The sequence below is a fragment of the Gallinula chloropus genome, assembly GCF_964237585.1.
Source record: "Gallinula chloropus genome assembly, chromosome: 6".
NCBI lineage: Eukaryota > Metazoa > Chordata > Aves > Gruiformes > Rallidae > Gallinula > Gallinula chloropus.
Window position 1 is genome coordinate 20,738,882 of NC_140091.1, and position 13,897 is coordinate 20,752,778.

At 48.5% G+C, this 13,897-nt stretch overlaps 1 protein-coding gene across 5 annotated transcripts in view; it reads right to left on the bottom strand.

Moving 5' to 3' along the window:
- Window positions 1-1,632: 1,632 nt before the first annotated feature.
- RABGAP1L (RAB GTPase activating protein 1 like) overlaps window positions 1,633-13,897 on the bottom strand; it is a gene marked incomplete at its 5' end in the record, with an annotated part of 256,452 nt that continues 244,187 nt past the window's right edge. For 4 of the 5 annotated variants that reach the window (XM_084266225.1, XM_084266226.1, XM_084266229.1 and 1 more), the window contains 6 exons: window positions 1,633-3,276; window positions 4,163-4,360; window positions 6,726-6,797; window positions 7,308-7,391; window positions 9,138-9,242; window positions 13,787-13,897. In XM_084266225.1, the coding sequence (XP_084122351.1) occupies window positions 3,121-3,276; window positions 4,163-4,360; window positions 6,726-6,797; window positions 7,308-7,391; window positions 9,138-9,242; window positions 13,787-13,897 (726 nt within the window). In that variant the 3' untranslated portion in view covers window positions 1,633-3,120. The remainder of the gene's footprint in view (window positions 3,277-4,162; window positions 4,361-6,725; window positions 6,798-7,307; window positions 7,392-9,137; window positions 9,243-13,786) is intronic. The other variant, XM_084266228.1, reaches the window with a different exon arrangement.

Here is a 13,897-nt window from a genome sequence, read left to right on the forward strand (position 1 = left end):
AGGAAGGGCTTTATTTCAGAGCTGTGCATTCTCAGGAAAAGTAAAAAAACAAGATTTAGTTCCACATATAGAAAATTGAAATTGCTTTTAATGTACATAGCTTAATAGACACAGGAAAAAATATTAATCACCGCAGACTTAACAAGCCATGTTAGCTCTTCCAGCGCTACGTGAGAGTAAGGGTTTTAGCAAGACTTTGATGAGGTTTCCTGCTGAAAAGCTAATGATGGGCCAGCTCTCTCTGACTGATCATGTGATCTGGGAGACACGCACGTAGCTCTGTCCCACGCTGCTGAAAGGGCTAATTACACCCCAGGCTCGGTTCCCAATAGCACCTACAGTCAGGTCAGTGGGCAGAATTTCAGCTGGCCCGCTTTATTCCTGCAGTTTTGCTCCTTATTTCTGACTAGCATTCATTCCACTTACTCACTGAGAAACTGCCATAAAGTGAATTATTTTTTAATTTATTCTTTCAGGAACTTTGAGAATATGATTTCTGCCTAAATCTTGCTCTTCCAAAACCCCTGCTACAAGCACTGCCTGGGCTCTACAGATGGAAAGCGAGTGCGATCATGCAGCCACCGCCTTCTGAAACTGTTGCTGCTGATGTAAGCCAGCTGCCATCCTACCAGGTTTCAAAATCACCCCAGCTCATGGGTAGCAAGCATGTTTTTGGTACAGAAGCTCAGCTTCCAAAGTCAAAGAGCTGCCATGCTGAGACAGATGATGTGCCAAAGCTCATTCCGTGAAACACGGCGAGCTTATTTAGTGGCACTTTTGTGAGGAAGTGCAGAAGTTCCACTCCCACTTGTGCTCATTGGACCCTTTGAGGTGATTTAACTCATTAACTTGCCAAAGCACTAATCAGGAGGGGGGAAATCCACCCACTTTGGGGTTTTATTTAAAATTTTGAATCATCTCCAGCAAGGTGCTCTTAACGAGGGCAGGGACACGACCGTGCACCGGGGAGCTGGCGGGCTGAGACCTTTGAGCTGCTGTGTTAACCCAGCCACTCGGGCAATCAGAGTCTGGACCAATTCTTCACTGTCACTGCTACATTTTTCCAATCAAGGTTTTAAATCGAAATATGGTTTAAGAGAAATGAAGTGAGAAATCCAGACACTCCTCAAACCATCAGTGCCGCTCAGGGGCACAGCGCTCCCAAACCTAACAAGCAGACGTATTCTGTAATGGCCGTTCCTGTGTACTACGCGGTTTGCCTGAAGCACGAGGACGCACTGGTCAGTGCACGACAAACGCCAGGTTTGGCCACTCAAGAGAACGGAAACATTTGTGCACATATTTTTAGCAAGAATGTGACCAGGCAGAAAGACCTTGGTTGATTTTTGCAAAAGAAATTCCTTCTGCTCTTTCCCCCTCACTGCATTACTTTTCCCAGATAATCACCAGTCCTGCAAGGATGGTTTATAATACTAATGTTTTTACACTCCTCACTCTTAGAAGAGAGAACGTCGCTGCAGGATAGTTGTGTGAGGACAAAGATTACGTTTTAATTTCGCACTTCAAACAGCTGACTGCTTCCCAGAACCATTCCTTTGGCACAGGCAACATTACATTTGTACTACCCTGTTTCAAGTAACTCACAATTATGCTTGACAACAAAGCACAAGGTGGGTCTCATTGAATTTTATTGTACAAAACTGACAAGATACGGCATTCCTTAGGATTAAAAGGATAAAAAGAAAGATCAAAACGGAACTAAAGTCCCTGGAACAATTTTGTAAATGGAACAATTAATACACAGCCTTTAGTCCAGCAACTATATTTACCTGCGAGGCCACCTTTAGACATGACAGGTAGAATTAAAAAAATATTCCATCAGTTCAAGCAATAGTTTTAGTTTTCCATGAAATAAGTATTTCTATAAACACTTTATGTTCACTTGAAACAAACGCTTTTGAGTTTTCTTACCTTAAAGGATATAAAACAACCAGAAAGGTTTGGGAATCATCAGAGAAGTCTACCCCACGGGGAACTCTGGGTTCTGCATTCCACTTGGAAAATGTTTGGTTTTATAAAAATAAGTAATACCGATGTAGCATTTCCTGCCCAAACACTCCTGGCAAACAGACCTCGTTTCCTGTGATGCTTTATTCATCAGAGCAACACGAGCCTTTCGGGTGTTTTCTTTGATACCTCAATTTCTGTGTCAAATTCAAAACCTGAACCTAGGCCCAGGGCAAGCTTTTCATTCCTTTTTTATTCATAAAACCTACCCTTTATTGTGCAGGGTTTCCAGAAGGTCAAAGCTACACTAGGTCTTCCCTCTGCTTCTCAGCAAAAATTTCCAATAAAGGCTGGGTTTTCCCTTTATGCCAAGGGGAAGAGATGATTTCCTGCCGTTCTTAATTAAAAACGCACCTCAAACCCGGGAACCAGGAAACCTCACGTTAAATTCCGCTTCAGCCATCAATGGCCTTGAAGCAGCGGCGCTACAGAGAGCCGCGCCGCTGGCGTCCCTGGGGGGAAAAAACCCTCATCAAAGCTAAGAAATTAAATCAGGGAAGCTCATAAATGGTTGTGCCGAGAGAGCACAAGGCTATCTTTGCTATGGCCTAAGCTTTACAAAAAGTGCTTCTCTGCAGGACGCAGGCGCTGCGATAAACTTCTGAGATGGTCCCAGGGCATCAGTTATCCTAGACGCCTGCACACACGTACTTATTACACTGTGCTTTCTATGAAGAGATTATGCTTCAGTACTTTACGTTTTCCACTCTCTCTTCCTCCCAAAGAAAAAAAAAAACCCCTTCTACGCAAGATAAAAATAAGTCTGAATCGTTAGTCGCATATTAAAGACCTAGTTCTGAAGTGTTTATTTAATGCCTAGTCATATAAAATAAAGTGTAAAAGTATGAAGGTGTCAGAACGTGGCTTTCAGCAAGGCAGTTTGGGAAGTAAGAATTTCAACACGAAACTGAAATTATCTGTTCCCCTTTGGAAAGGGTCACATAAGAATGAATGAAAAACACCGAAGAATTTCACTCCAAGCCTGAGCTCCTGCCTTTTGTCCTTTCCCCAAGAGGAGAGACACCACTGGAAGAATCCTCCAGGGTTTTGGTTGTGGTGTTCTTTGTGCTCTGGTACCGGCTCTGGCTGGAACTATGTACTGGCCTCTTTGGGTGGCAGGGGCGGCTGAGGCTGCTGCGGTGGCTGGGTGCCTGTGGCCGTTTTGATAGAGTTCAGGGTTTTGCTAAACCAAGAGTTTTTGGCAGCTTGGATTTCATTCATAAGGGCTCCTCTCTGGTGCTCCAGCTCCTAAGAAAGCAGAATGTGGTCAGAATTGATCAAAACCTAATTAATTAACAAAAAGAAGCATCTTCAAACTCAGCCCCTGCAATCCAGTGCTTTTCTTGCAACCTCCCAGGCACCGTGGAGAAATGAGAGACTGAAATTCATGGATTCCCAGAATTGTAGGGGTTGGAGGGGAGCTCCGGAGCTCACCGGGTCCAACCCCTGCCAAAGCAGGGTCCCTAGGACAGGTCACACAGGGAGGCATCCAAACGGGGCTGGAATATCTCCGGAGAAGGAGACTCCACACCCCCCTGGGCAGCCTGTCCCAGGGCTCCCTCACCGGGAAGAAGTTCTGCCACATACTGGTGCAGAACTTCCTGTGCTCCAACTTGAGGCCATCGCCCCTTGTCCTGTCCCCACAGACACTGAGAAGAGGCTGGCCATGTGCCCCCGTATCCCACCCTTCAGCCATTGATAAACACTGATCAGATGCCCTCTCAGGCTTCTCTTCTCCAGGCTGAACAGCCCCAGGTCACTCAGCCTTTCCTCACAGGGGAGATGCTCCAGGCCCTTAACCACCTTCGCAGTCTCCACTGGACTCTCTCAAGGAGATCCCTGGCTTTTTTGTACCAGGGACCCCAGAACTGGACACAACATTCCAGGTGGGGCCTGACCAGGGAAGAGCAGAGGAGGAGGAGAAAATTGCAGGAGTGGCAGAAGATATTTAAATACACAAATGAACCTCCTTGTTTTCTCTTTCACGATAGAAACTTGTTCTGAAGTTCGCAGATACACGGCAGTACGGGTACATGCTCCCTTTTGGACCAATTTTTCCCCTGGTTCAGAATTATTTTGGACTGAGCACTATGAGGTTAAGGAAGCTGCCCTGCTGGACTCGGATTCCACGTACCTGAATTTTGCACTTGGCTTCCACAAGCTGCAGTTTGGTCTGTGCAAGTTCCAGCTCCATCTCTCTCAGCTGCTTCTTCAGTGCATCCTTCTCATCATCTGTTTCTATGCCTTTATTCTCCGTGCTTACAGCAGGCAGCTTCAGCGCCCCCTCTTTACTGAAAATCTCACTGCAGTGTTTGCAGGCCATCACTTTACCCTGAAACACACAGAAAGCTCCTGTTAAATCCATGATATGGGAGCTGCTCTGCCCCCTGAAGAGCCGTTTCTGTGTCAGATCACCTGTCGGTCAGTAAGCTCAAGCCAGTTAGTACTGCAGCTTTCCTATGTGCCATGAGGAGAATTTGAGAAGTGAAGGGATGATTTCCAGGGTATATTAACCACTATAAACATTCCTAAAATCTGCTTGGTGAGCTCTTTTGAAGCACAGAGCCGTTGCTCCGAGACCAGAACCACCTGAGCCCTCTTGTCACCAAAGCTTTGCTGCATGTTGCAGTAGTCATGCCAGCACCATCCAGAAGAGTGAATTACACTCCAGGGACTTTTTGCCTTCTATACAAGCACTTGACCAAATGGATACGGGTTTTGATACTCTAAAGACAGCTTTTAAAGGTAGCTTTTCCCTGTTTCCAGAAGAAAGGGCAAACCACAAGGGCCAACACTGCCCTGACGCACAACAGTGAGGGTCTCGTGCCAGCTGGAGAGGTGAACCCGCTGCTCGTGGCTGAAGATGTGGCACGCCTGGCCTGGCTCACACAAACTGAATTGGGAAATGGAACCATTCCGGCAGATTACAGGAACACCAATCCTAGAATTACTTTATCAATATCATAAAAAAGTCACTAAAAAGCAAGAGATCAGGTTCAGCTTGAGTACTAAAGAAACATTTAGAAGCTATAGTAGAGGGGAAACAATTCTGCCTACTCATTAGGGACAAAGCAGAGGGGTAGAATAACTGCTTGTAGGACACGTTTACCTCCAGTGCTGATGTTCCTGCTCCGAGGGTTTAGAGAAAGGAGAGGAACCGCTGTGGAAATTCTGGGGATGGCCCAAGCTGTGCCAATTACTTAAACCAACTCTTAAACTACAGAAACCCAGATGCATCAGTGCCTGATCCTCCACCACGCACACAGGAAAGCAACATGTTTCCTCTTCTAGAGAGCCTTCCCCACATCCCTCCTTTTTCTTCCATTTAGTTAAAACATCGAAGTAAATACTGCCTCTACATTTTTGTCAAAAGTATACATTTCAAGAGTTAAAAAGAAAAGCTGGGTACTTGTTGTGGTTTTACCCCGGCTGAGAGCCGAGATCCATGCAGCTGTCCGCTCCTTAAAGGAAAAGAGCAGGGGAAGGGGGAAGGGGGGGGGGGGGGGGTGAGAGGCAAGGGACGCGAAAAGGAAGGGGCAAATAACCCTAAAACCAAGAAACTAAAAGGCCTGTGGGTTGGGATAAGGATAGTTTACTAAGATAACAGAAAGATACAATATAACAATGCTAATAGGACTTCAGAGCAAAAAATATATGAAACTGTTGATACACAATGCAGTTTCTCACCGAACCCACAGCTCAGGCCGTGCCACCCAGAGCCGCCCCGGAGCCCGACCGTCCCCCGAAAACCGTGCGTCCCGGAGCCGCCCCTGCTCCTCCTCCCATCAGCCCCCCAATATCCTGGGCAGGATGTAATTGGCATGGAATACTCTCTTTGGTCAGTTAGGTCACCTGTCCTGACTTTGTCCCTCCTTTCTCATGAATAGAGAAATATGAAGAACTGAAAAAGTCCTTGACTGTCTGACAGCAACTAACAACATCAGGGTGTTATCAGCACTGCTTTCATTTTAACTCTCAAACACAGCATTCCATCCGCTCCTACAAATGAAGTTAACTCCATCCTGACCAAAACCAGGACAGTACTATAAAAGCATTTCAGTTTGAGTCACGGATTTACAGGACTGTAGGGGTTCGAAGGGAGTGCCAGAGATCATGGAGTCCAACCCCCCTGCCAAAGCAGGGTCCCTAGGACAGGTCGCACAGGGAGGCGTCCTGACGGGTCTGGAATATCTCCAGAGAAGGAGACTCCACACCCCCCTGGGCAGCCTCTCCCAGGGCTCCCTCACCCTCACCGAGAAGTTTTTCCACATATTGGTGTAGAACTCCCTGTGCTCCAACTTGAGGCCATCACCCCTTGTCCTGTCCCCACAGACACTGAGAAGAGGCTGGCCATGTCCCCCTGTGTCCCACCCTTCAGATATTGATAAACACTGATCAGACCCCCTCTCTGGCTTCTTTTCTCCAGGCTGAACAGCCCCAGGTCACTCAGCCTTTCCTCATAAGGGAGATGCTCCAGGCCCTTCATCATCCCACCCTGTCTGATGAAAGATAAAGGAAACAACCCCTCTCTTGTATACATCAGATGGAAAATGCACTGTGTGTATGTGTGTGTGTTTCAGCACAGCTGGGTGCATACCACTGTCCCATTAAACCTCAATCCCTGTTCTGTTCTGTACCCCCGACGTTTAGCAACACTCACGTTTGATGCCTCAATGTATGGGACGTTTCTTACTCACCTTCACAACTTCCAGTTCATCTTTACTGGCTGCTTGTTGTTTCTCCAGCCTGGTACTCAGCTGGGAACAAATCTGGAGCAGAGAAAGCAGTCTCTTAGCTGCAGTTTAGTTTACTAGAATATAACTTGCGCTTTTTAACAGTGATTTTTATTTGGCCAGTATGTCTTAAACCTGGCCTCACTCAGGTATATGGGCTCCCCCTTAACAAATCCACTGCTGCTGAGACTGCAAAGCAAAGTCAGTCTCTGGTACAGAGCCTGGACACGGAGATCACTTCAGGGATTAACTGGTTTGTCATGTTTACGCTACGTTACATGTGTTACACTGTGGAGCAAAGCAGCATTCACCCCACAGCACTACAATCAGCTTAACAACGGGTTATTCTTGAGTCCCTAAATCAAGAGGCTATCTTGATTGGGAAACCACAGAAAGATCTGTGAGGAATTACAGCACCGGCCGAAAGCCTGAACTGTACCGTGTCTCGTTCAAAAGATGAGGGCTGCAGCTCGGGGAATTCAGCGCTCACAGCGGGTTGAAAGAAGCTGACAAATGAACTGCAAGACAGTGTCTCCAGCACAGTACCTGTTTGTACTCCGCAATGATGGCGGTGGTTTTCTTTATCTCGGATTCTGCCTTCTCTAGCTGCTTCCTGAACACTTCCTTCAGCTAGGAATCGAAGGAGAGAAGTTACACAGCACACTGACAGATCTCAAAATGCCTCCCCAGGCTGTTTTCTCAAAGCCTTGCTGGGTTTCTAGCAGTCCTCTGCTGCCTCTTCCCACATTCCAGCCCTTCAGATGGAGCCTGATTTGCTTGATACACACTTAGCATGTTCAGTTACAGCCAAGAATTCCATGTTGCGATTCAGCCTATCGAGGCTCAGCGAGCTCTCCATAGGGCACTCGCTTGTTCTCTGCGTTGAACGGTGGCGCAGCACCGCGTTGGCCCAGTGAACGCCAACCATGGGAATTGCTAGTTAGCGGCTTTTACCGATGGTGGGTTTGTCTTCCTGCACGCTGCTGGAGCAGGCAGGGATGGGCAGGTGGTGCCGCGGATTTGCCCCAAACAAGAGCCGGGCACCACGCGGCCACTCACTCGTTAAATGGGGGGTGGAATTGAGGGAGGGGGAAAGGGAGGGGAAAGAAACACAGAGAAACCAAAACCTCGTGTGTTGGGATAAGGACAGGTTACTGGGGTAGCAGAGAGATAGCTATAATAACAGGGCTGTACAAGACTGGTGATTCAGTGTCTCACTGAACAGCACAGTTCAGAGCTGTCCCGAAACCGGACCATCACATAACTGTGTCCTGGAGCTGGTTGCTCATCCCCCACTGGCCCCCCGTTATTCTGAGCATGACAAAATTGCATGGATTACCCTCTTTGGCCAGTTTGGGCTACCTGTCCTGGCTGTGTCTTCCCCAACCCCCTGGGCACCCCCCTTTCTCATTAGCAGGGAGCATGAACAACTGAAAAGTCCCTGACTGCTGGGCAGCAACTGAACCATCAGTGTGTGATCAGCACTGCTCTCATCCCGACTCCCAAAGACAGCATCCCACCCACTGCTAGAAAGAAATTAGCTCTATCTAGCCAAAACCAGGACAGGTGGTTTGGGTTTTTTGGAGAGGGAACAGGGAGAAGACTTGGCACTATCACATCTCCATCACAAAAATCCATTCTGGTCTGTGGCGCTGTGTTAAAACATGGCTAAACTCACTCCTCCACCGTCATGGCCACTATGTTTCAAGAGCCCTTGCAGCAGAAAAAAAGCCTCTGCTGCCTTGTTTATAGTGAGCAGAGAACCTGACAGCCTCCACTGTAGAGACACGCACCAAACTGCCATCTGACTGCTGGAATCACTGCTGTCAGACAGCAGAAACAGAAGTCAGGGTATTGCCTTTTGAAACGTAGTTGTGGGCACGTCAGTGCTCAGCACCTTAGGTAGGTACATAGGGCTAAAACCCACAATCAAACATTTTGCAAACGAGCATGAAGCCAGGTCTAGCCAGCAAAACTTTCCCAGCCCTCAACTCCATTCTGCTGCTGGTTCCAGCTTCACTGAGGCGAACCAGCAGCTGAATCCAGAGTAGCCTCTTCTAAGGCAGCAACTCCTCCAGCTCATGTCAAAGGATATAAAAGGTCAGATCAGGTCTACTTAGTTGCAATCACTCCCCCCCAGCAGTAACAATGTTTATGATGATGCTGGGGAGAGGGTAAGGTACGGACAGACGAACATTCAGAGCTCAGGATCACACAGAAAAATGTACTTTTAAAAAAAATAATTACCCTGGCTCTGTAAGTTTTTTAATTGCGACTGTATTTTGAAGACAAAAGCCCTTCCACGACTGCAATGCATTCATGCTTTTCTGCAGACCTTTCTGCTTGCTACCTGGGAAGAGCTGGAGGATGCCTTACCTGAGCAGTTTCCTCTTCCTGCTTCCGCTTCTCTTCCTCAGTCTCCACTAGCTTCTGTTTGGTCAGGAGAAGCTCCTTGTTCAAAACATCTGCTTTGTCTTCAGCCTAGAATTAGAAACACTGCTGTGAGTCAGCTGTATGCAAACGCACTGCTCCAGACACCACCAATCTTACAGAGCCAGGTACAAGCACTCCTCTTCCCTGCCCTCTGATGCCTCACCTCATCTGCTGCTTAAATGCCATTCCCTTTGCATGTGGCTGTTTTCCAAGTTATTTCACTGTGTTCCAATCACCGTGAGAAAGGATCCTTTTGCCAAACGTTACCCATTCCCAGACAGCAAGTGAGCACAGGCAGCACATCCCCATACAAACCTCACACAAACAATAGGCCATGGAGTATTTTTGTTGCAAAGTGCATAAACCTACACAAGAGCAGCATGTTCTAGACCACATCAGGAGTTGGAAGGGACCTCAAAAGGTCATCTAGTTCAGTCCAACCCTCCTGCCAGAGCAGGATCACCCAGACTAAATCGCACAGGATCCCATCCAGGCAGGTTTGAATGTCTCCAGAGAAGAAGGAGACTCCACCACCTCTCTGGGCAGCCTGTCCCAGGGCTCTGTCACCCTCACAGGGAAAAAGTTCCTCCTGACATTCCCATGGAACTTCCTCTGCTCCAGCTGGCACCCGCTGCCCCTTGTCCTGTCGCTGCCATCCCTGAGCAGAGCCTGGCTCTGTCCTCCTGACTCTCACCCTTCACGTATTTATAGACATTAATAAGGTCACCCCTCAGTCTCCTCCAGGCTAAAGAAGCCCAGCTCCCTCAGCCTCTCCTCATAAGGAAGCTCTTCCACTCCCTTCATCATCTTGGTGTCCCTGCGCTGGGCTCTTTCAAGGAGTTCTGTGTCCTTCTTGAGCTGAGGAACCCAGAACTGGACACAGTATTCAACATGTGGTCTCACCAGGACACAGTAGATGGGGAGAAGGACCTCTCTTGACCTACTAACCACACCCCTTCTAATACACCCCAGGATGCCATGGGCCTTATTGGCCACAAGGGCACATTGCTGGCTCATGGGCATCCTGCTGTCCCCCAGGACCCCCAGGTCCCTGTCACCTACGCTGCTCTCCAACAGCCCAGTCTCCAACCTACACATTGGACACTGAGGTCCTTGAACAAGTCCAGAGAAGTGCAACCAGGCTGGGGAAGGGGCTGGAGGGCAAATCCTATGAAAAACAGCTGAGGGAGCTTGGGATGTTTAGTCTGGAGAAGAGGAGGCTGAGGGGAGACCTTATCACCACCTACAACTGCCTGAAGGGAGGTTGTAGAGAGGTGGGCAATGGTCTCTTCAGCCAGGTGACAGGTGATAGGACAAGGGAAAATGGCATGAAGCTGTGCCAGGGCAGATTTAGATTGGATATTAGAAAAAAAATTTTTACTGGAAGAGTTGTTGGGGCCTGGAACAGGCTGCCCAGGGAGGTGGTTGAGTCACCTTCCCCGGATGTGTTTAAGAAAAGGGTAGATGAGGTACTTAGGGATATGGTTTAGCATAGGACGGGATTGTGATTCTGTGATACACTGGTCCCTGGGGTTGTTCTTTCCTAGAAGGTAACTTCTCTACATAGGTAACTTGTTCCATTTCTGTACCTATAAGCAGGTAAACCAGATATTGTAGTGCTGTACCCTACAGCAGAGACAAGTGCAAAAGAGACACAGAGGGCCACCACGTAAAATGGTTTATCGGCACAAGTTGGTATTACCTGGAGACACTCCATACTCCGTGATGAGAACATGAATGTTCTCCTGCCTGCGAAGGGCCAAGTGAAATACACTGGAATGTGTACTGGGAATGCTTTGGTTTTGTGAGCACCCTCCTCACTGATCACCGGGGACAAAGTTAGTTCTCAATTTCTGTATTTCCAGGTATGTTCTGATGATCTCCCCAGCTGAGAGATACACGCTGCATCGCAGTGCTGCTTTTGTCCGGCAACCAGGGGGCTAGAAGGGGCAACGGCTGCAGTCAAACAATGCTTCATTAGCTGATAATAAAGGAGGGGAAACAGCACTGTGATCAGCAGTAACAGTACAGAATTTATCTCGAGCTGCAGTTTGTTTTTCTACCAGTGGCATTAGCTTATCCATCTGCCACAGTGTTAATAACAGCTAACGAGGGTGTTCGTGGTGATCCTAGGTAGGTAGCAGAGGCAGCTCTGCCAGGACCAAGCCTCAATAAATGGACTGAGGATGTGCGATTTAGTCTGGGTGATCCTGCCCTGGCAGGGGGGTTGGACTAGGTGATCTTTCGAGGTCCCTTCCAACCCCCACGTTGTGCAATTCCATGATTCCCGCACTGTGTCCATGGCTGTATGGGGGAAAGGGATTGACATCTTGGAACGAAAGAACTCAGTGATGACAAGGATATACATTGACAAAAGACCTGTTTAAGGTACGCTTTCCAAGAACTACAGCTCTTTCCTCCTTTTGAAGGGATGCGAAGCCCTCTGTGAAACCAACTGTAGCCTGAATGTAACAAGAGCCCCAAGCCAGCAGCACATCGTTGAGAGAGAGATGCTTAAATTGATTAACTCACTAACAAGAAAGCTCTGAATAGGGACCTTTAGTTTAGCAGAAGAAAGGCCCTGAGGAGGACACTGTAGATAAACAGGACTTTGAGGAGGACACTTTGTAGGTAAGCAGAAGTGGAGTTCTTGCTAGGCAAGGAAGAATGGATGTGCTTGCAGAGATCAGACCAACCATGAACTTCAAAGAACTGTAGAGTGTGATGGGATGAAGCTGCGACCCTCTAGGAAGACAAGGATGAGGAACGCACCCCTCAACTCAAATTAGTTGAGAGGTGGAAACACCAGAGAAGGAAGAAAGAAGGTGGGACCCCCAGTTCCTGGAACAGCTATGAATATGGATTAGAGTTCCCAGAAATGAGCTGAACATGTGTGCAATGCTTGTGCAGGAACAGGCTGCACCTACAGCTTGGTGTGCCTTGGGAAGGGTGATGCCCTGTGCACCTGGCGCTGAAATAAAGGATCCCTGCTTCCCAGTTACACTGGGCTCTGACTGGTATGTGTATTACCAGTGGTGGCTGGTATCACCTGCCCTTGCAGATGAGCACAGCAGCTGCAAGCTTTGCCTTCAGTGCCCGTGAGCTGAGCTGGGGTGGGCTAAAGCTCCATGGAGCTGAAAGGCATCAGAGGCAGGAGTGGGGCTGACAAAGGTATGTGCTTGGAAAAACCCACATGTGGGCAGCAGCAGACATAACACTGCTTTGTGCACAGCACATGGCTTTTGGCCTTGGCACGGGACTGCCCACAGGCCAAGCACAGATATGCCATGTTCATTCACCAAGATGGCTCAAGGGTTTTTAGATCGAAGTCAGCAGATCAAACCATCAAGGATCTGATTAGGCAGAAATACAAACTGCACAGCTGCCATCAGTGACATTTACAGTTATGAGGTTCGATAAAGCCAGGGAACTGTGGGAACTCAACCTGAAAGGGCCTCGCAGGAGAAGATTTTAGGTTACAAAAGGCACTATGGCCCTCACTGAGCAAGGCGCTAATCATGACGCACAGTGTAGCATAGCCCCCGGATTCAGTGCCTTAAAAACACCTGTGAAGGAGTTTATCAATACTGCAGAAAACATTCCAGAAAGAGGAGGGTTGAACGTGTTCAGGGAAGGGCAGCCAGGCTGGGGAAGGGGCTGGAGAGCAAACCTTCCAAGGAGCGGCTGAGAGAGCTGGGGGTGTTCAGTCTGGAGAAGAGGAGGCTGAGGGGAGACCTTATGACTGCCTACACTGACCTGACAGGAGGGTGCAGAGAGGTGGGTGATGGTCTCTTCAGCCAGGTGCCAGAACGAGGAAGAATGGGCTCAAGCTGCACCAGGGCAGGGTCAGATCAGACATTAGGAAAAAGTTCTTCCCCAAAAGGGTTGTCGGGCACTGGAACAGGCTGCCCAGGGAGGGGCTGAGTCACCGACCCCGGGTGTGTTTAACAGACGGGTAAATGAGGTGCTCAGGGATATGGGTTAGCACAGGAAAGGAATGGTTGGACTCAATGATCTCAAAGGTCTTTTCCAACCTAGAGATTCTGTGATTCTGTGTAGTTCTCTGACAGACTTTGAGATAAAGGGCCCTGAATGCTGCTGCCCTCCACATTCCAGCCTGCACTGGAAACAAAAGCAGTTATATCACCAGACACCCAGGAGCCCTCCTAATTTTTGGTGCCACGCCACTTCATTCTCTCTGCATTCTGTTGGCTGTGCTGTGAAAAACAGATCCATGTATGGTGGCAGACACTGTGCAAGGCAGCTTCCCCTGAAACCGGTCTTTGGAGGAGCACACCATACCTTTTCCAAGTCAATGTCTGTTCTTTGTTATCTGCCTAGAGGTTACGGAACAATCCACAACCAGGAAGGTGCAGTCAGTGTTGGCAAGACCCTGCTGGGAATGCCCACACTCACACACCATGTGGAAATCCGTCTTCCTGACTGTGACCAGGCACGAGGTTGTCAGCAAAATAAAGGCACAAATAACTGTCTGTGCAACGCTGCCTTCGCGCTTCCACCTGCGCGCAAAGCAGGGCCGCTAAGCTTGGTGTCGCCAAGCCTGAGCCGGGCGCCATCTCCATTAGCGTTACCTGGTCCAGGTCGTTCCGTAAGGCAATTTTGCTTGTTACAAGCTCATGGGCAAGGTCGTCGTTCTCCTGCTCCAGCCGCATGCTTGCTTCTTGGAGCCTGCGGTTCTCCCT